General features: G+C 44.0%; 1 protein-coding gene across 1 annotated transcript in view; it reads right to left on the reverse strand.

Annotated features, from left to right (window-relative positions):
• LOC114021340 (disintegrin and metalloproteinase domain-containing protein 9) overlaps positions 1-26,643 on the reverse strand; it is a 105,775-nt gene that overhangs the window by 18,998 nt on the left and 60,134 nt on the right. Inside the window, exons 12-15 of the mRNA XM_043525839.1 lie at positions 22,152-22,326; positions 10,008-10,097; positions 8,456-8,648; positions 3,296-3,401 (exon numbers count right to left, since the gene is read on the reverse strand). Coding sequence (XP_043381774.1) covers positions 3,296-3,401; positions 8,456-8,648; positions 10,008-10,097; positions 22,152-22,326 — 564 coding nt within the window. The remainder of the gene's footprint in view (positions 1-3,295; positions 3,402-8,455; positions 8,649-10,007; positions 10,098-22,151; positions 22,327-26,643) is intronic.

Below are 26,643 nucleotides of genomic sequence, written 5' to 3' on the forward strand. Positions count from 1 at the left end.
GTGTCCTATCCTCAGTGGTTAAGAAGACCAATTTTTCTCCCTCCTCCTTGTAACTACCTTTTACGTACTTGAAAACTGTTATCATGTCCCCTCTCAGTCTTCTCTTTTCCAGACTAAACAAACCCAATTTTTTCACTTTTCCCTCATACGTCATGTTTTCTAGATCTTTAATTATTTTTGTTGCTCTTCTCTGAACTTTCTCCAATTTGTTCACATCTTTCCTAAAATGTGGCTCCCAGAACTGGACCCAATACTCCAGTTGAGGCCTAATCAGCTTGGAGTAGAGCGGAAGAATAACTTCTCGTGTCTTCCTTACAACACTCTGGCTAATACATCCCAGAATGATGTTTGCTTTTTTTGCAACAGTGTTACACTGTTGACTCATATGGACAAGCACTTGTAGAAATAGTAGTTTTCTTGTTATTGTCATCAGAGTTCTGACAGGGTCTTTTGTGGTTGTTCTGTTTCAAGTCAGAGCTCAGATGGTCTCCCTTCCATGCACAGGAGAGAGCTGATGAGAGACATTTTTTTCCTGGATGGGGAATGGGGTGAAAAGGTGAGGGGAGCAGGACAGAGGCCATGGAGAGAAAGCATGGAGATTTTGGGAGGGGAAGGCTGAGGAGAGATCAAGGAGATATGGAGGTGGGCTAAAGAAAGATAGGAGAAGGAGGAGAGAATGAGGGCGAAAGGAATAAGAGGATTTCCAAGACAGTTATGAAATGAGAGAACCTTTGAGCATTTGGTTAATCTAAAAAGGGTATCTCCTGCTCCAGCTCTGCAGAGTCATACAAGCCACCACCTAATGAACACAGTTAGTCTGCTCCCTTTCAAAAACTACATCTCTGAGGATAGATTCCCTGTAAGCCTCCCACCCAGGGTCATCAGCTTAAATATCCTCCTCCACATCAAGAGCAATGGAGCAGGAAGCTCTAACTGTGGTACACGTGGGGCCGATATGTAATAATTTAGGAAAACTGATCTGTATTAATTTATTGTATTTAACCAGGTCATGGGGAATGTTTGCTGTATGACTATATTGATATCTTTACTGTATGCATATGGGGGTTTAGGTGAATAGCGGGCTGTCAGAAGGTAAAACACCCACCTCCTGGTAAACAGGGCAGGAAGTGAAGAAACAATGCCTGTGCTATTAAGCTGTGAAGATGCTGCTCCCAGGCACCAGATAAATTACATGATTTATTTTGCCAAGGTTTGGAGTTAACAGATCAAAATGACAACAAACAGTTAAAAAGTCACTCTCTAAAAGGGAGTAGGGGAGTTGTCAGAGAAGTACTCGGAGGAGCAGACTCACTCAGAGACAGGCCCTGCGGGATAGGTCTAAAGCAACTGGGTCTTCCTAAGCTTTCAGAGGTATGACAAGCTTTAGATAACACAGGTATATATATAGACCTTTTATTGTTTTCAGATCTTCTTTCTCTTATGCTGTGCTGTGTTCCTGCTTTTAAGAATCAACAATGCTTTTTTTTAAGAAGGTTGTCTGGTTATTGTATAAAACATTAGTCACAACTCAAGGGAAGTTTTGCTGGGCCAAATTCAGTCAGGCCTGCTGACAAATCCTGGTTGTTACACAGAGGGCTGTAGCCTGAGACCAGTCGGAAGAGTGGGATAACCATGGGATGCCACCCCAGGACAGGGGAAGTCAAGAGGGGAGTATGTTCAGAGAGAGTAGAGGAGTCAAAGGTGCAGGGAGCTCTGTAACCGTGACACTAACTTCCTGGCTGTTTAGAAGAAAGGTGGATACACTGCAGTCAGGGAGCATCAGTGCTGCAGGGAAATTGCACCCAGTCTGCAGGTGAAATAGGTTGTGTATTACTTTCAACTAAAAATTGAGAAGGCAGGACATACTGCAGGATGAGAGCCACATCTCCATCCAGTGATTCTTTGAATGAGAAAGGCAAAGTAAAACGGACACTTCTCTGGGCAGAACTCTGCATTAATTAATTCCACAGGAAGGAAAAGACTTAGGGAAATAATCACCAAAATGAACCAAAGGCAAACCCAAACTGACCCATGGCAAAATCAAAGCTTGGCTTAGTTAACAAGAAAGTTATTGCCACATACTGGGAGGCAGGACAAGTGGGCAAGATCAACTATCCAGCCTCCATTTACAGAGGATGAGAAATATGAGGCAGATAGCCCTGCATATACAAACTGAATCCCCAAATTATGATTATTTTTAGGAGGAAAATACTTTCTAATGTCTCAAAGTTAAAAATCTAACTTTTCATCTAGATTGTGGGTGAACAAATGCTGTTCAAAGTTGAGCCCCTGAGTACCAAAATATAAACGGGAAGTTACAGCATCTGTCTGTAGAATAAGGAACTGTGCTCTATGTGCATGGCTGAGTGTATGTACAATTGGTGCTTTCCTATTATTTCAGTTACAACTTTTCACTAGCCTTGCATTTTTTAAAAAATACATTTTTGAGTTGTGGCATTTTAGGATGGTTGATCTAACCTCTGTGGACTGACCCATGACTTCAACAGACTAGATACACTTTTCATCTATGTAATTTCTGAAATTACTGGATTGGGCTAGTTCTTCATTTACTTAGAGGTGAACTAATCAAACCCAATTGGGTAATGCCAGTGACCTCAGAAGGAGAGTGTCCCATTCTGATTCACCAAATGATTCCTGAGGACTTTCAAGGGGGAGGAACCACCTGGCTACCATCTTCAAAAACTGAAGGAACGGAAGAAGGCTTGCTGCTCACTTACTGGCTTCAAACCATGGCTTGCTTGCCTGCAATAGTTGTTGCTATGACCTTGGCTGCAGGGCTCTGGTTATACAATGTTATCATGTCTGACAAAAAGGCCTGTGCTTCCCTCATCCTCCCAGAGGCCACTGAGGGGTAGGAGTCTAGTAACAAGCAATATCTAAGATTCAACATCTACAAGCAAGTAAGCTCTAGCCACCTGCAAGTCCATTCATATAAAACAGCAGAGCTGACAAGACCACTGACTAATCTTTTCAACCATGTGTCAGCTCCTGAGGTAGAATGAAATCACAAGAGTTGTGACAGCCATTGCCACTGCCCAGGCTGGCATGTTGTAAACTACCTTTCAAAAACCAAAGCACGCTCCTCAAATCCACTGTGGGTGAAAATGAAATGCTTAAATAAACTGGACCTCTGGTGAAATGATGCTGAGTCTCCTCTCACTTGCCTATGACTTATTCTTCTACACTACTTCTTAAAATGCGGTTTTTTTATTTACAGTGATTTCTCCTGAGTACATTTTCCAGTAGATCATACAGATCAATGTAAACAACTTACTTGTGTTGGCACTTCTTGTAAGCAAGACCATCCCCACCACAGTTGCCACACCGGTCACCTTTAGTGTTCACTGTTTTGAAACAACTCAGTGGGGCCAGATGTGCTTCTGCAAAAGGGGGAGAGGAAAGGAACAAGGTAAATGACAAGGCAGAAATAAAGTGCATGGTGCATTGTACTAACCCCTCCAATCATTTCAAGGGCTTGAAGAAATGGAGTTACTCACTGTAACCCGAGTTCTCTGCGATGGACTCTGCATAGTCACATGCATGGGAGGCACCTCCGGTGCAGCTGTGATGGTGGAACCTTTGGACAGCAGTGCCTGTTGGGGCACTCTCACACTCTCTTCTACTGCTGCCCTCATTGTTCCTGAATATTCTGAGGGCAGGACTATAAAAGGGGACATGGCGCTCCATCCACCTCAGTGCTTTCTGCTGCCTCTTCCAAATCCCAGGATGTCTTTAGGACTTGGAGGAAGAGAGGAAAGTGGGGTAGGAGTGTGAATATGAAGAGTCCCTCTTGAGAAACACTGGTCATAAATGAGTAACCTCCATTTCTTCTTTGAGTGTCCTATACATATTCTCAGTCACGGGATAGTCAAGCATTACTCCTGTTAGACAATGGTGGGTCCTAATTAAAGAGGGATTGAAGTACTGCCCTGCCAAATTGTGCATCCAATTTGGGAGCTAAGTCCAAAGAATAGTGTTTTGTAAATGTGTGCATGGAACTTCATGTTAAAGCCCTATAGATCTGTATGAAAGGAATATGTGTAAGGCATATCATTGAAGCTGCGTTGTTCCTAGTGAAATGTGACCTCATTTTCGGAGGGACAGGGTTCAATACTAAAGTGCTGGCCTCACAAAAGCACAACCTAACTCATTTTGAGTGTGTCTGAGATGTGATCACTTGACCCTTTTTATTACCAGTATAGGGAATGAATAGATGACGGCACTTTCTGAATTGTACAGACTGATTAAACTGAAGTCCCTTTTGCATCTAAAACGTGAAGCTTATTTCTCCTACATGTGTATGTAGGCTGGATAAAACCACTGGCAATTAAGCACTTCAGGTAGGAATTTGGGATAGGAATGTAGCACAACTTTGTCCTTATGCAAAACAGTGAATGGTGGGTCAGTCACAAGGGAGTGAAGTTCACTAACTCTTCCGGCAAATGTTATGGCTATAATGAAAGGTGCTTTAGCCAAGAGGTGAAATAAAGAGCTTTCTGCCATTGGCTCAAATGGAGGTTTAATTAGCTACGTGAGGACGATGTTGAGGTCCTGTGCTAGAGAAGGGTCTTTAACTGGTGGAAGGATTTTCTTAACCCTTTCATGAATCTCTTAACTGTGTTGTGTGTGAATACATGAGAGAATGGTATACTGATATAACTGCTAGATGCAAATTAACTGATGATAAAAAGAGACCTGAGAGTTTCAGCTGTACCAAATATTCTAAGATATGCTGAACTGGGGACATTGTTGGGGCTACATTATGACTGTTTGGCCAGAGAACAAATCTCTTCCATTTGAGGCTATTACACTCCAGTATTGATTCTTTCCAAGAGTTAAGCACGACATGTACCACTGGACAACAAGATCGTTCTATCAAAGCCCAGGCCATCAGATATACAGAATATAGGTCTGGGCAATCTACTTTTCTGTTATGTTAAGTCAACAGATCTGGTGTAAGAGGGAGAGATTGGCAAACTCCTTTTGATAGCTGAAGGGAGTCTGGGAAACACTGTACTTCTTTGCCAATCAGTGCCTGAAATATCTCATTTTTGAACGAGGTGTAATGTGTTACATATGTAGCTGAGGCCATAAAGGTCAGTTTGTATTTGCCCTATATTACTGACTGCCCCAATCCAGACAACTAAAACCTCAGTGAGTACATAACCCTTTAACACCATGGTACCGTATGCCATAAAAACTAGAACAATATAAAATACATTAAATGGATTAAAAGTGAGCCAATACATCTTAAAATGTAATTGTAAATGGGGAATCACCATCTAGTGGGGTCCTGCAGGGATTTGGTCTTGATCCTGTACTATTTAACATTTTTATCGATGAACTAGAAGAAAACATGAAATCACCACCGATAAAGAGTGCAGAATACACAAAAATTGGAGGAGGCGTACATAATGAAGAAGACAGATCAGTAATATGGAGCAGTATAGATTGCTTGGTAAACTGGGCAGAAATAAACAATATGTATTTTAATGTGCTAAATGTAAATGTATACTTCTAGGAACAAAGAATGGGGGATTCTACCCTGGGAAGCAGTGAGTCTCAAAAAGATTTGGGGAGTGTGGTGGATAATCAGCTGAATATGAGCTTCCAGTGCAATGCTGTGGCCAAAAGGGCTAATGCAATCGTTGGATGCACGAACTGGGGAATCTCCAGTAGCAATAGAGTGTCAGAGACCCAAATATAGGTGGCCATGCCTACTCAGAACCAAAGTCAGAAGTGGGCTTCTGGCCAGAATTGGAGCTGAGGGTCAGAGCTAGGTTATCTCGAGTGAGGCAAGGCAAAGACAAGGCCAGAGCCAGGCTGGTTCCAGGGCAGGAGCAGGGCTGCGTCCCAGGCAGATGCAGGGTTGGAACAAGGTGGGATCAAGGCTGGGAACAAGCAAGCAAAGGGCCGTGGGCAATCCAGTTTCTCAGGTTACTTCTGAAGAAGCTCTTGTAACAGGTCTGGGATGTGCATGTTCTTTACAGGTTCCCAAGACTGTTCATCTGGACCACAGCCTTCCCAGTCACCAGGTGCTGGTGCTTTGCCCTAAATCGCTGTGAGTCAAGGATTCAGTGGATCAAGTATTCCTCCTTTCCATAGACTGTTGTGGGCATTGGTTGGCAGGTTGGAGCAGTTTGAGTTTGGATTCTCAGTGCAGGGCTTTAAAAGTGAGATGTGAAAGATGGGGTAGATCTTCAAGGACTCGGGCAGCTGTAACCTCTGGGTTTACCTGTTTTATAATCTTGAAAGGGTCCAGGTGTTGGTAGTCTAGTTTGGCGGATAGGTGGCTCAATTTAAGGTTCTGGGTGTGGTAGAAAGAGAGAGCCTGAGACATGAGGCCTTGTATAAGAAGCCCACTCTGAGGCCTGAGGCCTGTACTAAGGTAGTGGTCAAGCCCTGCTACTATAAAGCAAAATTAGCAACAGTCAGGCTGTGAGCAGAAGCCAGGCTCTGTCTGCGTGCCGGCTCACGGACACTGGCAAGAACAGGGCTGGTATTGCAAAAACACAAACATTCCTGAGAAGCGCTAAGCACAGGACACTCATGCAAGCACATTCCAGAAGGGTGGTACCAAGTACGGTACGAAAACACTCCCCTAAGATGATACAAGGACACGTTGACCCCCTCCTTAAAGATAAAGTCAGATAACAGGGTGATGGATATAGATGATTAGATTGAACCAACATGTACAAGGTAAAGGGTGGTAACTAACCACATCAGAGGGGCAGTAACTAGCTACATCAGAGGGCAATATGTAACTTGTTTGTATCAGTGTATAAAATGGAGTCTCCGAGAGAGTGTCTTTGGCCATCCTAGGGGGGAATGCAAAGTCCCGCCATTCACTGAGCAGAGTCCATTGTTACAGGAATACACATATTAGTGGTCCGGTAGAGTCTGTGGGATAGTAGTACTGTGCTTTGTTGACAATAAACCTGGCTGGGTGCCTTCACTACTAATCTGAGTCTTGTGGTCTTTGTGGGCAGTTCTATCAAGATCTGCTGTGTCCACTACCTGCTCAGAGCTGGGACAGCACACTGAAAGAACACACACACAGCCAACATCTGACAACATTGGGCAGAGACCCACACCTTGTCCCCTACAGCCAGATTGGGGGCAGCCTGATGGTCTTGGTCCACATGGTGTTAATAGGCCTTTTTGACTGTGTTCCCTGAGCTCCTGGTGCACATCATGTAGGTGGGAGGCTAAATCCATGGCGGCCAGTACTGGGGAACTTATGGGTAAGTGGGGCTGAAAACTATAGTTTGCAAAGAATGTGCTATATTGCACCATGACATGATTTGCATTCTTATATGCGAACTCAGCACAGCACAGCAGGGGGAGCCTGAAAGGAATCAATTGCAAAATATTCCAGCATTCTAACGCTGGAGATTGCATTTAGTTATATTGTGACACATGCCTTAAAATGTAACTGAAATGAAAAACTGATTTGGCTAAAAGTGAAAATCTATTTATGATATAAGAATGTGTATATGTACTGCACACTTAAATGCTGCACAGTAAAAACAGTGAACAAACACTGAGTATCATGTAAACAAAGCAAACACCTGGCAACTGGAGATTTTACACCTATTTGCAACATTAACCTTTCAGACCAAAGTAGGAATTGAGGGTGATTTACATTCTTTCTGGGTATCTCAATACCCCATCTCTTATGCTCCAAAATGTAGCCTGGCCCCTCAATATCTCTTTTGTCCTCGGTCTGTCCTACTCCCTCTACTCTTTAAAGTGAGCCCGTCCCATATCAATAGTCCGGATCTAGCACCTTCTGTAGTCAAAGATGACTCCCTTACCACTTAAGCAGGCATCTCATCCAACTTTCCCAAATCACCTATTCCCAAACGCCAGCTGCTTTGCTATCAAGGAGCCACTCCCGACCTCTACTGTTACTTCCTGGGTTGAGGGAGTGTGAAGGATCTTGCAGCAGAAGTTGGGCACATTATGAATGTTTAGGTATGACAGTTGGGTGACCAGATGTCCTAATTTTATAGGGCCAATCCCGATATTCGGGCCTTTGTCTTATATAGGAGCATATTACCCCTCTCCTTCTGTCCTGATTTTTCACACTTGCTATCTGGTCATCCAATATTACAGTGACTGGTGCTATAGAGTAAACTAATATGTAGGTATGATGTTCAAGATTCACTAATTAGACAGGATAAGTTCAGGGAGAAGGGGAGTTTGCCAGCAGAGGACAGGCAGTGTCACTCACGACTCACTGCATCCAGGAATCTTGACTTGACATTGCCTCCCAGTAGCCATACAAACTCTCCCTTCCTCTATGGCAGAGACCCCTTCCCAAAAGGAGAATTAGCCCATCCCCAGATGGCAGCCATTTAAGAAGTTACCAGTTTCCTAAGAGTTAAGTGATGCTATTATTTATTTTTATATACAACCAGGGAAAACTTGCCTTTGCCAAATATAGCTTTGCACTGTCTCTCATGGCTGGGGCATCTCCTTTGGAAACAATGGACATTGTCACCACACGGAGTTCCATCTTGCTTAAACACATCCTTTGGGCACCATTCTGAAGTCCCATTGCAGTACTCAGGTAGGTCACACTCACCAATTCTTTCTCTGCATATTTTTCCTTCTCTATGAAACTGTTGAAAATAATAATACAGAGATCTGAAGGTGATTTCTCTCAGGAAGCCTAAACCACAGGCTGTCATTAAAATGTTGTTTTAGCAGTTCCCTAACATCTAACCTGTAGTTACTTAGCCATTTATTTTAACACAGATCAGGTAAAAGGAAGATGCAAAATAAATTCATTAAGTAGAACTCACTTTCTTGGTCTTATGTTGACATTTAACACAGTGCATTCCAATTCTAATCTTTAAAATAATTGTAATCCTTTTCCACTCCAAAATGATGATTAAACTGTTAGTGCTTTTAATAATTAACAATGATCAAAGCTCCTGATCATTATTGATATTGATTCTTGCCTATCTATTCATTTTCTTTTGCAGGTTGGGTCTGCCGAGGCTAGGCCTGGGGTCACATCACTCACATTGCACAACAGCTGGAGTTAACAGTCACTGGTAAGTGGGGGAAGGGACTCGGCCAGCAATTTACTGAACAAGCACTTCATATCTTTTTACAGCATTAGAATGTCTGGCGTAAATGAGAGTCAGATCAGCAGATCCCCTATGTCAAAGAAAAGAAACTGATAGCTCAGGGGTGGGCAAACTTTTTGGCTGAGGGCCACATCAGGGTTGCAAAACTGTATGGAGGGCCGGGCAGAGAAGGCTGTGCCTCCCCAAACAGCCTGGCCCCCACCCCCTATCCACCCCCTCCCACTTCCCGCCCCCTAACTGCCCCCCTCAGAACGCCTGACCCATCCAACCCCCCCGCTCCTTGTCCCCTAACCACCCCCCCAGAACCCGACCCCCTTCCTGTCCCCTGACTGCCCCGACCTCTATCAACACCCCCGCCCCCTGACAGGCCCCCTGGGACTCCCACGCCTATCCAACCCCCCCTGTTCCCCATCCCCAGAACCTCCGCCCCATCCAACCGCCCCCTGCTCCCCCGTCCCCTGACTGCCACCCGGGACCCCCTGCCTCTTATCCAATCCCGCCGCTCCCAGCCCCCTCACCATGCTGCTCAGAGCAGCAGGAGCTCGCAGCCCAGCCACCTGGCCGGAGCCAGCCATGCCACTGTGCTGTCCAGCAGGAGTGGTGGGCCAGAGCGCTGGCGGCACGGCGAGCTGAGGCTGCGGGGGACGGGGGACAGCAGGGGAGGGGACGGGGGCTAGCCTCCCTGGCCGGGAGCTCAAGGGCCAGGCAGGACGGTCCCGCAGGCCAGATGTGGCCCGTGGGCTGTAGTTTGCCAAACCTCTGTGATAGCTTGACAGGTAGGAATTAAACCTCTCTCTTCTGGAGTACTGAAGCTGCTGAGCCTGTGTATCTGGGCATCAGCATGAATGATTCAGGTTGCTAAAGGTTATCACATTTTTATCTCACCTGACAGTTTTCACAGCAAGGTCCAGAAATACAGACAGCACCTGGCTTTACCGTACAATTGGCTAGGCAACAACCATTCCGTAGGCACACCTTCAAATACAAAATGAAATAACACCTCACTATAACAATCTGCTGCAGAGTTCTCCTGGCATAGCACTGCTCTCATACTTTATCGTTTTACTGAATGTCATTAGTGCTATTTCTTTCAAATAGTAATAAAGTTAGTGAAGTTGAGAGACAAATTCCCATTCCCCACCACAGTTCAAATCATATAGATTTAAAAGAAATATTAAAATTTTAGATCCAAATGCTACACAAGAAATCCAAAGAGAATGCTACCATCTAGAGAGGAAGTATAGTCCAGTGGTTATGAGAGTAGCCTAGTACTGAGAAGACTGGGTTTAATTCCATGCTTTGCTGTAATCTTCATGTGAGCTTGAGGACAAGACACTCAGGGAACGGAGGCACAGAAAAACTATTTGTGAACAGGGATAAGAGTACTTCCCTATCTCCTTGGGGTCTTATGAGGATAAATACATTTAAAAGATTGTGAGGTGTTCAGATTCTACAGTGATGGGGGTCACATAAGTACCATAGACAGATGTAATATTTCTAATGATCTGAAGACATGTGCAAACAACCTTCAATAGTTTTATTTAATGTATGCTTTTAAAAGCAGATTCACCAGGACACTAAAGAAGCATTCAGCAGCCAAAGCACACTCATGAATCTGGTGCTCAATTTGTAATTTACCTACTGGTTTAGAGGGTTGCATTAGTGAGACTGGTCCTATGTGCAGTTAGGTATGGAGATAGCGTAGTCCCGGGGTCTCAAACTCAAATGACCACGAGGGCCATATGAGGTCTAGTACATTGGCCTGAAGGCCGCATTACTGACACCTCCCCCCGCGCCGCCCTCGGCCCCACCCCCACTCCACCCCTTTTATGAGGCCCTGCCCCTGCCCCGCCTCTTCCCACCCCTTCCCTGCCCCCATTCCAACCCCTTCCCTGAGGGCCGGAGCTGCTCTAGCTAAGCGTTAGGTGGGACAGGGGGACCGCAGGGAGCTGGCAGGCCACAGGAAATAGCCCTGAGGGCTGCATTCAGCCCGCAGCCCATGTGTTTGAGACCCCTGGCGTACTCCCTGAGTCCCAATGTTTCTGGGTTTTAAGGGCTCCCCCTGTACCCCTGTCTTAATTCTCCTGGTACTGCTGCCAAAATGGGAGTGGTGCTAAGGCAACAATGGCATGGAGAGCCTTACAGGCACTGATGCAGCCATGGAACCTTTAAAGAGCAGTGACAGTTGGGCCAAGTAAACTAGATGTGTCCAGTCTCCGCTCGGACCACGGAGTCATTACAGCCAACAGCACTGTTGCATACAAATTAGCTGCAGAAGAAATTTGGCGACTGGTGTAGTTAGCACTGATGTCACAATGGCCCCAGTGAAGAGTTACCCAAGCTCTTAACCTGAGCCTATTAACGGCCTATTATGGTGACAAAGGTGTTGGTAACAACTTCATAATGTAGGTTGAGTTCCATTTTGCACTTACAGCAGGGATTCAACTGCTTTGGTATACATGAAAAATACCTTCCCAAAATGGTAGCACTTACTCTCTCAATAGAGACTGAACTAATTTTCTAAGAATTTACAATTTTAATTAGTTCATGGGTTAAAATTAACGATAAACTAGGTCCTTTAAGAAATTTAGCATCCCCAGGGAAGAACCCAAGGAAGGCAAAGAGGATACAGATGAGTCATTTATGTCTAAGCTAAAGAGCTTATTCCCATGAGCCTCTGGGGTTGCTGGTAGGGAATCACAGAATCATAGGACTGGAAAGGACCTTGAGAAGTCATCTAGTCCAGTCCCCTGCACTCATGGCAGGACTAAGTATTATCTAGACCATCCCTGACAGGTTTTTGCGTAACCTATTCTTAAAAATCTCCAATGATGGAGATTCCACAACCTCCTTAGGCAATTTATTCCAGTGCTTATTCCACCTTGACAGACTAAACAAACCCAATTTTTTCAATCTTCCCTCCTAGGTCATGTTTTCCCAGACCGTTAACCATTTTTGTTGCTCTTCTCTGGACTTTCTCCAATTTTTTCACATCTTACATGAAATGTGGTGCCCAGACCTGGATACAATGCTCCAGTTGAGGCCTAATCAGTGTGGATTAGAGCAGAGAATTACTTCTCGTGTCTTGCTTAAAACATAAGAACATAAGAATGACCATACTGGGTCAGACCAAAAGTCCATCCAGCCCAGTATCCTGTCTACCAACAGTGGCCATTGCCAGGTGCCCCAGAGGGAATGAACCTAACAGATAATGATCAAGTGATCTCTCTCCTGTCATCCATCTCCACCCTCTGACAAACAGAGGCTAGGGACACCATTCCTTACCCATCCTGGCTAATAACCATTAATGGACTTAACCTCCATGAATTTATCCAGTTTTCTTTTAAACCCTGTTATAGTCCTAGCCTTCACAACCTCCTCAGGCAAGGAGTTCCACAGGTGGACTGTGCGCTGAGTGAAGAACTTCCTTTTATTTGTTTTAAACTGGCTACCCATTAATTTCATTTGGTGGCCCCTAGTTCTTATATTATGAAAACAAGTAAATAACTTTTCCTTATTCTTTCTCCACACCACTCATGATTTTATATACCTCTATCATATCCCCCCTTACTCTCCTCTTTTCCAAGTTAAAAAGTCCTAGCCTCTTTAATCTCTCCTCATATGGGACCCGTTCCAAACCCCTAATAATTTTAGTTGCCCTTTTCTGAACCTTTTCTAATGCCAGTATATCTTTTTTGAGATGAGGGGACCACATCTGTACGCAGTATTCAAGATGTAGGCATACCATGGATTTATATAAAGACAATAAGATATTCTCCATCTTATTCTCTATCCCTCTTTTCATGATTCCTATCATCCCGTTTGCTTTTTTGACCACCGCTGCACACTGTGTGGACATCTTCAGAGAACTATCCACGATGACACCAAGATCTCTCTCCTGATTAGTTGTAGCTAAATTAGCCCCCATCATATTGTATGTATAGTTGAGGTTATTTTTTCCAATGTGCATTACTTTACATTTATCCACATTAAATTTCACTTGCCATTTCACATGAATCTGACGATGTGGGTATTCACCCACGAAAGCTTACGCTCCAATAGGTCTGTTAGTCTATAAGGTGCCACAGGACTCTTTGCCACTTTTACAAATCCAGACTAACACGGCTACCCCTCTGATACTATTTGCCATTTTGTTGCCCAATCACTTAGTTTTGTGAGATCTTTTTGAAGTTCTTCACAGTCTGCTTTGGTCTTAACTATCTTGAGCAGTTTAGTATCATCTGCAAACTTTGCCACCTCACTGCTTACCCCTTTCTCCAGATCATTTATGAATAAGTTGAGTAGGATTGGGCCTAGGACTGACCCTTGGGGAACACCACTAGTTACCCTTCTCCATTCTGAAAATTAACCATTTATTCCTACCCTTTGTTCCCTGTCTTTTAACCAGTTCTCAGTCCATGAAAGGATCTTCTCTCTTATCCCATGACAACTTAATTTACGTAAGAGCCTTTGGCGAAGGACCTTGTCAAAGGCTTCCTGGAAATCGAAGTACACTATGTCCACTGGATCCCCCTGTCCACATGTTTATTGACCCCCTCAAAGAACTCTAATGGATTAGTAAGACATGATCTCCCTTTACAGAAACCATGTTGACTTTTGCACAACAATTTATGTTCTTTTATGTGTCCGAAAATTTTATTCTTTACTATTGTTTCAACTAATTTGCCCAGTACTGACGTTAGACTTACCGGTCTGTAATTGCCAGGCTCACTCTAGAGCTCTTCTTAAATATTGGTGTTACATTAGCTATCTTCCAGTCATTGGGTACAGTAGCTGATTTAAAGGACAGGTTACAAACCATAGTTAATAGTTCCGCAATTTCACATTTGAGTTCTTTCACAACTCTCGGGTGAATGCCATCTGGTCCCGGTGACTTGTTCCTGTTAAGTTTCTCAATTAATTCCAAAACCTCCTCTAGTGACACTTCAATCTGTGACAATTCCTCAGATTTGTCACCTACAAAAGACGGCTCAGGTTTGGGAATCTCCCTAACATCCTCAGCAGTGAAGACTGAAGCAAAGAATTCATTTAGTTTCTCCACGATGACTTTATCATCTTTAAGTGCTCCGTTTGTATCTCGATTGTCCAGGGGCCCCACTGGTTGTTTAGCAGGCTTCCTGTTTCTGATGTACTTAAAAAACATTTTGTTATTACCTTTTGTGTTTTTGGCTAGCTGTTCTTCAAACTCCTTTTTGGATTTTCTTATTACATTTTTACATTTAATTTGGCAGTGTTTATGCTCCTTTCTATTTACCTCACTGGGATTTGACTTCCACTTTTTAAAAGATGCCTTTTTATTTCTCACTGCTTCTTTTACATGGTTGTTAAGCCATGGTGGCTCTTTTTCAGTTCTTTTACTGTGTTTTTTAATTTTGGTGTATACATTTAAGTTGAGCCTCTATTATGGTGTCTATGAAAAGCGTCCATGCAGCTTGCAGGGATTTCACTCTAGTCACTGTACCATTTAATTTCTGTTTAACTAACCTCTTCATTTTTGCATAGTTCCCCTTTCTGAAATTAAATGCCATAGTGTTGGGCTGTTGAGGTGTTCTTCCCACCACAGGAATGTTAAATGTTATTGTATTATGATCACTATTTCCAACCGGTCCTGTTACAGTTACTTCTTAGACCAGACCCTGTGCTCTACTCAGGACTAGATTGAGAGTTGCCTCTCCCCTTGTGGGTTCCTGTACCAGCTGCTCCAAGAAGCAGTCATTTAAAGTATCAAGAAATTTTGTCTCTGCATTTCATCTTGAGGTGACATGTACCCAGTCAATATGGGGATAAATGAAATCCCCCACTATTATTGACTTTTTATTTTGATAGCCTTTCTAATCTCCGTTAGCATTTCATCGTCGTTATCACTGTCCTGGTCAGGTGGTCGATAATAGCTCCCTACTGTAATATTCTTATTAGAGGCATGGAATTACTATCCGTTGAGATTCTATGGAACATGTGGATTCATTTAAGATTTTTATTTCATTTGATTCTACATTTTCTTTCACATATAGTGCCACTCCCCCGCCCCCCCACATGACCTGTTCTGTCCTTGCGATATATTTTGTACCCCGGAATGATTGTGTCCCATTGATTGTCCTCCCTCCACCAGGTTTCTGTGATGCCTATTATCATAGAATCATAGAATATCAGGGTTGGAAGGGACCTCAGGAGGTCATCTAGTCCCACCCCCTGCTCAAAGCAGGACCAATCCCCAACTAAATCATCCCAGCCAGGGCTTTATCAAGCCTGACCTTAAAAACTTCAAAGGAAGGAGATTCCACTACCTTCCTAGGTAACGCATTCCAGTGCTTCACCACCCTTCTAGTGAAAAAGTTTTTCCTAATATCCAACCTAAACCTCAACCACTGCAACCTGAGACCATTACTCCTCGTTCTGTCATCTGCTACCACTGAGAACAGTCTAGATCCATCCTCTTTGGAACCCCTTCAGGTAGTTGAAAGCAGCTATCAAAACCCCCCTCATTCTTCTCTTCCACAGACTAAACAATCCCAGTTCCCTCAGCCTCTCCTCATAAGTCATGTGTTCCAGTTCCCAAATCATTTTTGTTGCCCTCCGCTGGACGCTTTCCAATTTTTTCGCACCTTTCTTGTAGTGTGGGGCCCAAAACTGGACACAGGACTCCAGATGAGGCCTCACCAATGTCGAATAGAGGGGAACAATCACGTCCCTCCATCTGCTGGCAATGCCCCTACTTATACATCCCAAAATGCCATTGGCCTTCTTGGCAACAAGGGCACACTGTTGACTCATATCCAGCTTCTCATCCACTGTAATCCGTAGGTACTTTTCTGCAGAACTGCTGCCTAGCCACTCGGTCCCTAGTCTGTAGCGGTGCATTGGATTCTTCCGTCCTAAGTGCAGGACTCTGCACTTGTCCTTGTTGAACCTCATCAGATTTCTTTTGGCCCAATCCTCAAATTTGTCTAGGTCCCTCTGTATCCTATCCCTACCCTCCAGCGTATCTACTTCTCCTCCCAGTTTATATCAATATCCTCCTTAAACAAGAGGCACTCTAGTTCACCCATCTTATTATTTAGACTTCTAGCAGTTGTGTACACGCACTTTAAAAACTTGTCACTGTTTATTTGTCTGCCCTTTCCTGATGTGTCAGATTCTTTATGTGAATGTTTCTCATCTGATCTGGCCCATACTTTACCCTCTTCCATCCTCTCCTCCTGACTAAAACCTAGAGAATCTCTATCAATAGACTCTCCTCTAAGATAATTCTCTGTCCGATCCAAGTGCGCCTCTGCAGCAATCGGCTTTCCCCCCGTCTCTTAGTTTAAAAACTGCTCTGCAGCCTTTTTAATGTTTAGTGCCAGCAGTCTGGATCCACTTTGGTTTAGGTGGAGCCCATCCTTCCTGTATAGGCTCCCCCATCCCAAAAGTTTCCCCAGTTCCTAATAAATCTAAACCTCTCCTCTCTACACCATCATCTCATCCATGCATTGAGACTCTGAAGCTCTGTCTGCCTACCTGGCTCTGCGCGTGGACCTGGAAGTATTTCTGAGAATGCCATCATAGAGGTTCTGGATTTCAGTCTCTTTCCTAGCAGCCTAAATTTGGCCTCCAGGACGTCTCTCTTACCCTTCCCCATGTCATTGGTACCTACATGTACCATGACCACCGGCTCCTCCCCAGGACTATACATAAATCTATCTAGATGCCTCGAGAGATTCACAACCTTTGCACCAGGCAGGCAAGTCACCATACGGTTCTCCCGGTCATCACAAACCCAGCTATCTATGTTTCTAATGATCGAATCTCCCATTACTAACACCTGCCTTTTCCTAATGACTGGAGTTCCCTCCCCCAGAGAGGTAACCTCAGTGCGAGAGGATATCCCAACATCATCTGGCAGGAGGTTCCCAATTATGGGAAGGTTTCCCTCTGTTCCTGTTGACTGCTCTCCTTCTCTGGGCCTTTTATCCTCCTTAACAGCACAGGGGCTACCTGACTGGAGGTGGGACAAATCTACAGTGTCCCGGAAAGCCTCATCAACATACCTCTCTGTCTCCCTTAGCTCCTCCAGTTCCGCCACCCTGGCCTCCAAAGCCCGTACACAGTCTCTGAGGGCCAGGAGCTCCATGCACCGAATGCACACATATGCCACCCGCCCACAGGGCAGGTAATCATACATGCTACACTGAGCGCAATAAACAGGATAGCCCCCATTCTGCTGCTGGGCTTCTGCCTGCATTTTCTCCTATAGCTAACTAGGTTAATGATAGGGTTTTTGTTTAAATCAAGATGTTCTGATTATAGTTTAGTTTTGATTACAGATTATAGTTTAGTGTAAAGGTTTTAAAGAATGGCAAGTGTACCTCGCCCCCTTCCCACGCTCCTTCCCAACTCCCTCTCAAAACTCCCTGTTAGTGGCCCCTGTTTGCAAAGCTCCCTGTTCGCTTGCTCACTTCTTTATAAAGCCCTGGCCTTCTTGATAGCCCTGCCCCCGATGAAGGCTCAGCCAATGAACAGAGGCTTCTAGATTTCAAAACTTGTTTAGACGGTCACAGCTTTCAACTGCCAACCACAGCACACGGTCCTTGAAACAAACAAACACACACACACACACACACACACACACACACACACACAAGCTCAGCACACAGCAAATAACCCCCAAACACAAACACACACTACAGTCAGCCACTTACCCCAAGGGTCCCGTATTTGCTCCTCCTTTACCTGGAGAACTCCCTCTCAAAACTCCCTGTTCGCGGTCCTGCTAATACACTCCTGCTAATACATCTCAGAATGAGGTTTGCTTTTTTGCAACAGTGTTACATTGTTGACTCATATTTAGCTTGTGGTCCACTTTGACCTCCAGATCTCTTTTCGCAGTACTCCTTCCTAGGCAGTCATTTCCCATGCTGTATGTGTACTACTGATTGTTCCTTCCTAAATGGAATACTTTGCATTTGTCCTTATTGAATTTCATCCTATTTATTTCAGACCATTTCTCCAGTTTGTCCTGATCATTTTGAATTATAATCCTATCCTCCAGAGCACTTGCAACCACTCCCAGCTTGGTATCGTCCGCAAACTTTTTAAGTGTACCCTCTATGCCATTATCTAAATCATTGATGAAGATATTGAACAGAAGCAGACCCAGAACTGATCCCTGAGCGGGTCCACTAGTTATGCCCTTCCAGCATGAATATGAACCACTGATAAATACTCTCTGGGAAGGGTTTTCCAGCCAGTTATGCACCCACCTTATAGTAGGTAGCATCTAGGTAGCATTTCCCTAGTTTGTTTATGAGAAGGTCATGCGAGACACTATCAAAAGCTTTACTAAAATGAAGAAGTACCATATCTATCCCTTCCCCCCCCATCCACAAGGCTTGTTACCCTGTCAATGAAAGCTATCAGGTTGGTTTGACAAGATTTGTTCTTGACAAATCCATGCTGACTGTTACTTATCACCTTATTATCTTCCAGATGTTTGCAAACTGATTGCTTACTTATTTGCTCCATTATCTTTCCAGGTACAGAAGTTAAGCTGACTAGTCCATAATTCCCCGGGTTGTCCTTATTTCCCTTTTTATGGATTGGCACTATTTTTTCCCTTTTCCAGTCTTCTGGAATCTCTCCCATCTTCCATGACTTTTCAAAGCTAATAGCTCAGATATCTCCTCAGTCAGCTCCTTGAGTATTCTAGGATGCATTTCATCAGACCCTGGTGACTTGAAGACATCTAACTTGTCTAAGTAATTTTTAACTTGTTCTTTCCCTATTTTAGCCTCTTCTGATCCTACCTCATTTTCACTGGCATTCATTATGTTAGACGTCCAATCACTATCTACCTTCTTGGTGAAAAACAAAACAAAGAAATCATTAAGGACCTCTGCTATTGCCACATTTTCTGTTATTGTTTTCCCCCCTCATTAGTAACGGGCCTACCCTGTCCTTGGTCTTCCTCTTGTTTCTAGTGTATTTGTAGAATGTTTTCTTGTTACCCTTTATGTCTCTTGCTAGTTTGATCTCATTTTGTGCCTTGGCCTTTCTAATTTTGTCCCTACATACTTGTGTTATTTGTTTATATTCATCGTTTGTAATTGACTTAGTTTCCACTTTTTGTGTGACTCTTTTTTGATTTTTAGATCTTTGAAGATCTCCTGGGTAAGCCAGGGTGGTCTCAAGCCATACTTCCTATCTTTCCTACACAGTGGGATAGTTTGTCACAGGTGTATAGATTCCAAATGATTTCAGTGTTGCCCTGGAATCTTTTAGGCTATGCAGCCTATCTTCCATCTTTTGTGAAAAGAGGGAGAGACCCTCAAAGGGCAAATCCTGGATGGTATGCTGTATTTCGGGAGGGAAACCAGAAGACTGCAGCCACAAACACCTCCTAACAGATATGGCAGATACCACGGATCAAGCTGCTGAGTCCGCCATATCCAAGCTGTCCTGGCCACCAGCTTGCCCTCCTCTACGATAAGAATGAACTACTGCCTGGAGTCCTCCAGTAGCCTGTCTTTAAACATCATGATATTTTCCCCTAGGGTGAAGTCGTAGTGACATAGGAGTGCTTGTTGGTTAGCAATTCTAAGCTGTAGGCCTCCTGTAGAATAAAGTTGATGACCAAACAAGTCCAGCCTCTTTGATTCTTTACCCTTTGGTGTCAACCCTTCTTGGTGTCCCTGCCTCTGCCACTCATTAGTTGTTGCCGCTACTGGAGATGTAGGGGGATGAGAGCAGAGGTGTTTGGAACCCTTAGAAGGGACACTGTGTCTGTTCTCTGCCTATTTAGCCGTGGGGAGAAAGGGTTTGCAAAAATGTTTTGATTGGTTCCAGAATTGCTTCGTTAATTGGAAGCGTCACTCTGGAGGGCCCCGCACACGCTAATATGTCCACTATCTTGTGGGATTTTTTCATGGACCTCTTCTGCTTGAATGTCTAACACTGGGGCACTCTTTTAAGCAGTTCGTGGTAAGCCTTGTAATCCTCTAGTGGTGGTGCATACTTCTCTACAGCCTCATCTGGCAATGAAGAAGATGCACCAGGATGCCAAGGCAAAGGCTGATCTACCTCTTGCAATGGAGGAGCTGCTTGAGCAACTTTCAGCTGCTCAGTACCAGTGCCTGTACTGGGTGTTGGAGAATGTTGTCTGCAGTACTGATGGTCTCTGTGCACCCTTGAGGAAGGCAACTCAGATGGGAGACGGGTTGTCATAGCAGGGGCTAGGGCACTTCACAGGGTCCAGAAAGGCCACTGACATAGCAGTGGTGGACTCCATGGTTGTACAGGCCATTACCCCTTATGATTTGGCCACTGTTGATACTGCTGTGACTTCCATGGACCCTAAGGCTCTGACAGAGGATAAGCTTCCTGTATGGTATGGGACACAAAAGACCCTTCTTCTGAATCCAAGATGAGTCAGATTCCTGCTATAACAGTGGAGAAGAACCCATGTGGACAAGAGACAGGTAAGCTGAACATGGAGATGGCGGTAGTGGGGATATTAATAGTGGCTTGCCCCTGGAACCTACTGGCTTTTTAGGTACCGGAAGCAACATCAGAACCGCATGTTCTTGTGGAGCTGATGTAGGAACTACAGTCACTAGTACCAGCTGAAACCCTTCCTTAAATGCTGGGGACATTGATACCAAAAGGTTAAGCAAATCTCAGCATTATTGGTACTGGAATTGGGTCTTGAGTCTGGTGTCTTTGTATAGAAATTTCAGGGGTCAGGCTTGATGGGCCTAGCATAAGTTCCAGAGTCAAAAAAACACTCTTGTAGCAGATGAATGTTCTGTGGAATGCCATCCCACAGAGTCCTTGTCTCTAGCTGGTCTCAGTACCTAAGGTCTTGCTGAATGAATTACCGAGTCCTTGGAAGATCTGTGTCTCTTCTTCAGTACTGGAGACACAGAACGTGGTGCCAAAGACATCTCAGGAGGCACATCTGTGCGGAGGGTGCCACACTTGGAGTATACTCCATTGGAGTCCTATGGTTCCAACAGAGGGTGAAGTGCCACCTCCATAAGGAGACACTTATGCCTTGCTGGTCCATCCTTTTTAGAATGAGGTGTAAACCCCCTACAAATGTGACACTTGTCACTTATGTAGGATTCCCCCAAACATTTTAGACAGTTTGGGTGCAGATCACTGACCAGCATCAGTCTGGCACATGACAGGCAGGACTTAATCCCAGAGGGCAAGGCATGGCTCTGGACCCAGTCCTGAGAATCAGATTTCGTCCAAAAAGGACTTAAAAACTGAAACTTATCACTAATACAATCTAAGCACTATATCTACTAACTACTAAACAACAAAGAGAGTATATGCAATGAGTGATGGAAAAACTTGGATAGCAAGACTGGAAGTGCACCAACAGCCCTCACTGGTGGTAAGAAGGAACTGAGAGGGCTGGGGTCAACTCCATCCTCTTATACCCATGATGCACAATGGCAGAGGGTGCTCAAGCCACCCCAATGGGTATCGCTGAGAGAAAAAGTTCTCCAACAACTGTGCACAAGGCGAAGAATAACAAACATAAAGAAGTACTTCTTCACACAATGCACAGCCAACCTGTGAAACTTGTTGCCAGGGGATGTTGTGAAGGCCAAAAGTATAACTGGGCTAAAAGAGAATTAGAGAGGTTCATGTAGGATAGGTCCATCAGTGGCTATTAACCAAGATGGTCAGGGTATCCCTAAACTTCTGACTGGCAAAAGCCGGGGCTGGATGAGAGGGGATGGATTAGTTGATCATTCATGTTCCCGTTCATTCCTTGGGCTAGATGGACCATTAGTCTGACCCAGTATGGTCATTCTTATGTTTTTATGTTCTAATCCCTGCTTTGAGTGCCAAACTGAACTCAGCCTTAACTATGGAACCATGAACAGCACTTCTATGATAAAACCAAAATGACCTCCCCACAGTATTTTCTTGAAGAGTAGTTTTGAAATTGGATAAAATACAAGAAACGTACAATGCTTCTGTAAAACCTGCATTAAACTGATGTTTTCAGTTACTAACCTCATCCATGCCACAGTCAAATTCCTCCTCATCGTCTGTCACACCATTACCACACATCTGTACTCCAAATGCTTTCTTTTCTGGTATGTCAAGTAGACAAGTTTTTTCTGGTTTTCTTATCATGTCATAATAGTTTGCTCTAGAGCAGTTACTGAACTCTGTACACTGTATCCTCCTGCGTAAGGAGAAGATATCTAATACTAAAGAGCACTTTAATCTGTCAGATAGATGTATATCAAAATCCAATGACTGGAAGTTAGACTCATAGACTTAAAGGTCAGAAAGGACCATCATGATCATCTAGTCTGACCTCTTGCACAGTGCAGGCAACTGAACTCACCCACATACTCCTGTAATAGACCATAAACTCTGGCTGAATTACTGAAGTCCTCAAATCATGATTTAAAGACTTCAAATTAAAAAGAATCCACCATTTACACTAGTTTAAACCTGCAAGTGATGCACGCTCCATGCTGCAGAGGAAGGTTAAAAAAACCCTGGGGTTTTCTTCTTGAAGTAGAAACATGTATTACTTTGAAGCCATTCATTCAGATGGTGGTCTGATTTAAAATTAAATGGACTCCTCTAATACACAGACAAACTGACCATGCACATAAAATATAAAAAACAGACTAATCACTTTACAATAATGTTTATACTGTAGCATGAAATCAACCCTGCACTATATTTTCCATTGAATATTCTCTGATCAGGAAATTAAAGTTGTTATTAAAATACTTTTGATTTTATAATGAATCATGTTTTAAAAATAATTCCTTACCTCATCATTGTTCCCTGCAGATTGATTCCATTGGTGCAAACTAGGTGGATAGTCCTTTCTGTATACGCAAATGAGCTTGGAGTCAACCAGTAGTAGCTGAGAATTTTCCCACTCTCAGTCACTGACTCCTCTTCCTGTTTTCTCCAAAGTTTTTCAAAGCTGTACCTTCAGTTTAAGTGAGCCAGCAAGTGAACTGTGGGGGGTTGCAGTGTTGGATTTTGTCCACAGAGAAGAATTCCCAGATGAGAAATTCTTTCTTCTGCATCCTCTTTCTACCAGGATGAGAGACAAAGCTGTGGTAAAAGAAATATCTTCCCTCTCAGCAGGGGCTAGGAGGGAGAAGAGTCAGAAAGAACCAGACATCAGAGCTTTGGAGGATTGGGAGGGATGGTCTTAGCAAAGGAGCCTATGAAAGAACACAGAATCATGGACTCGTAAGACTGGAAGGGACCTAGAGACGTCATCTAGTCCAGTCCCCTGCACTCATGGCAGGGCTAAGTATTATCCCAACATGTTAGAAAAATGAAGGTTACTTACCAGTAACTAGAATTCTTCAAGATAGACTCTGCATATTCTGACTCAGCGGATGCTCTGACCAGTGGAACCCTAGCTAGCAATGCCCATTACAGAACTCACACAGCTCCCCTGCTCCTCCCCTTAATGAATGCAGAATGTTCCACTGCAAGGGTATACAAGGGCACAGTGCTTCTGCAGTCTCAGTTACTTCTGCTCCGGCTTCAGGTCCTTCGGTAAGTAAGGCTTCCAGGAAGTGGGGAAGAGTATACGGAGAGCATGAATATGTAGAGTCCATCTCAGAGAACTCTGGTTACAGGTAAGTAACCTTCATTTCTTCTTTGAGTATCCTCTGAATATTCCCACTCATGGAAATAACAAGCAATAACTAACCAATGATGGTGGGATATGGAGTCCTAACTAAACAATGATTGCAGAACTGTTATATCAAACTTTGCATCTGATCTAGAGTCTCAGTCTAATAAGTTGTGCTTAGTGAAAGTATGGATTGAACTCGATGTTGCCGTTCTACAGATTCCCACTAGAGCTGCCTTTGTCTTATAAGCTTCTTGAATACATAACGCTAAACCATCTAGAAAGCATTTGCACACTGACAGTTTTCCCCTTGTTCTTCTTCTTATAAGACATTAGCAAATTGAGTAATTGTCTGAAATGCTTAGTTTTGTCTAAACAGAAAATGAATGCCCTTCTAGCATCCAATGTAATCTAGCTTCACCCACTTGGTTGGTAAAATTAATGACTGATTAATATGAAAACCAGAAACCACCTTGGCAAGAACTTCATGTGATTATGTAATACTATTTTATCTTTATGAAAGACAGGAAAAGGAGGCTCTGCCATTAACAGCTGTAACTCACTTACATGCCTCACTGAGGTAATAGCTACTATAAACAGTCTTACTCAGTAAATGAAACATGTACAATCTCCCATACATTCAAACAGATGTTGTATTAACTGTGAAAACACTAAATTTAAAACTCAAAAAGGTACAGGATCTCTAATCGGTGGATATAGATTATTAATACCTTTTAAGAAACTCTTAACCACATAAGTAAATACCAATTTAATGACAAGTTTCAGAGTAGCAGCCGTGTTAGTCTGTATTCGCAAAAAGAAAAGGAGTACTAGTAGCACCTTAGAGACTAACCAATTTATTTGAGCATAAGCTTTCGTGAACTACAGCTCATTTCATCGGATGCATTCAGTGGAAAATACAGTGGGGAGATTTATATACATAGAGAACATGAAACAATGGGTGTGACCGTACACACTGTAACGAGAGTGATCACAAGGTGAGCTATTACCAGCAGGAGAGCAGGGGCGGGGTGGGGCGAGGAACCTTTTGTAGTGATAATCAAGGTGGGCCATTTCCAGCAGTTGACAAGAACGTCTGAGGAACAGTGGGCGGTGGGGGGTGGTGGGGATAAATATGGGGAAATAGTTTTACTTTGTGTAATGACCCATCCACTCCCAGTCTCTATTCGAGCCTAAGTTAATTGTATCCAGTTTGCAAATTAATTCCAATTCAGCAGTCTCTCGTTGGAGTCTGTTTTTGAAGTTTTTTTGTTGAAGAATTGCAACTTTTAGGTCTCTAATTGAGTGACCAAAGAGATTGAAGTGTTCTCTGACTGGACAGATCGACAGAGCCAGAAGAGTACCCAGAAGTCACCTACTACAGGACAGGCCCAAGAAAGAAAATATGTGTGATTTGGCCTTCCTGATTTCACTCCTGCATGCCTGAGCAATATTTTTATACTCCTCCCTGGTCATTTGTCCAATCTTTCACTTTTTGTAAGCTTCTTTTCTGTGTTTAAGATCAGCAACGATTTCACTGTTAAGTCAAGCTGGTTGCCTGCCATATTTACTATTCTTTCTATACATCAGGATGGTTTGTCCCTGTAACCTCAATAAGGATTCTTTAAAATACAGCCAGCTCTCCTGGACTCCTTTCCCTCGCATGTTATTCTCCCAGGGGATCCTGCCCATCAGTTCCCTGAACAAGTCAAAGTTTGCTTTTCTGAAGTCCAGGGTCCGTATTCTGCTGCTCTCCTTTCTTCCCTGTGTCAGGATCCTGAACTCGACCATCTCATGGTCACTGCCTCCCAGGTTCCCATCCACTTTTGCTTCCCCTACTAATTCTTCCCGGTTTGTGAGCAGCAGGTCAAGAAGAGCTCCGCCCCTAGTTGGTTCCTCCAGCACTTGCACCAGGAAATTGTCCCCTACACTTTCCAAAAACTTCCTGGATTGTCTGTGCACCACTGTATTGCTGTCCCAGCAGATATCGGGGTGACTGAAGTCTCCCATGAGAACCAGGGCCTGCAATCTAGTAACTTCCATTAGTTGCCGGAAGAAATCGTCGTCCACCTCATCCCCCTGGTCTGGTGGTCTATAGCAGACTCCCACCACGACATCACCTTTGTTGCTCACACTTCTAAACTTAATCCAGAGACTCTCAGGTTTTTCTGAAGTTTCATACTGGAGCTCTGAGCAGTCATACTGCTCTCTTACATACAATGCAACTCCCCCACCTTTTCTGCCCTGCCTGTCCTTCCTGAACAGTTTATATCCATCCATGACGGTACTCCAGTCATGTGAATTATCCCACCAAGTCTCTGTTATTCCAATCACATCATAATTCCTTAACTGTGCCAGGACTTCCAGTTCTCCCTGCTTGTTTCCCAGGCTTCTTGCATTTGTGTATAGGCACTTGAGATCACTCACTGATCGTCCCTCTTTCTCAGTATGAGGGGGGAGCCCTCCCCTCTCGCACTCTCCTGCTTGTGTTTCCTCCCGGTATCCCACGTCCCCACTTACCTCAGGGCTTTGTTCTCCTTTCCCCGGTGAACCTAGTTTAAAGCCCTCCTCACTAGGTTAGCCAACCTATTTGCGAAGATGCTCTTCCCTCTCTTCGTTAGGAGGAGCCCGTCTCTGCCTAGCACTCCTCCTTCTTGGAACACCATCCCATGGTCAAAGAATCCAAAGCCTTCTCTCTGACACCACCTGCGTAGCCATTTGTTGACTTCCACGATTCAACGGTCTCTACCCAGGCCTTTTCCTTCCACGGGGAGGATGGACGAGAACACCACTTGCGCCTCTAACTCCTTTATCCTTCTTCCCAGAGCCACATAGTCTGCAGTGATCCACTCGAGGTCATTCTTGGCAGTATCATTGGTGCCC

This window comes from Chelonia mydas, chromosome 1 (assembly GCF_015237465.2).
Source record: "Chelonia mydas isolate rCheMyd1 chromosome 1, rCheMyd1.pri.v2, whole genome shotgun sequence".
Classification (NCBI taxonomy): Eukaryota; Metazoa; Chordata; order Testudines; family Cheloniidae; genus Chelonia; species Chelonia mydas.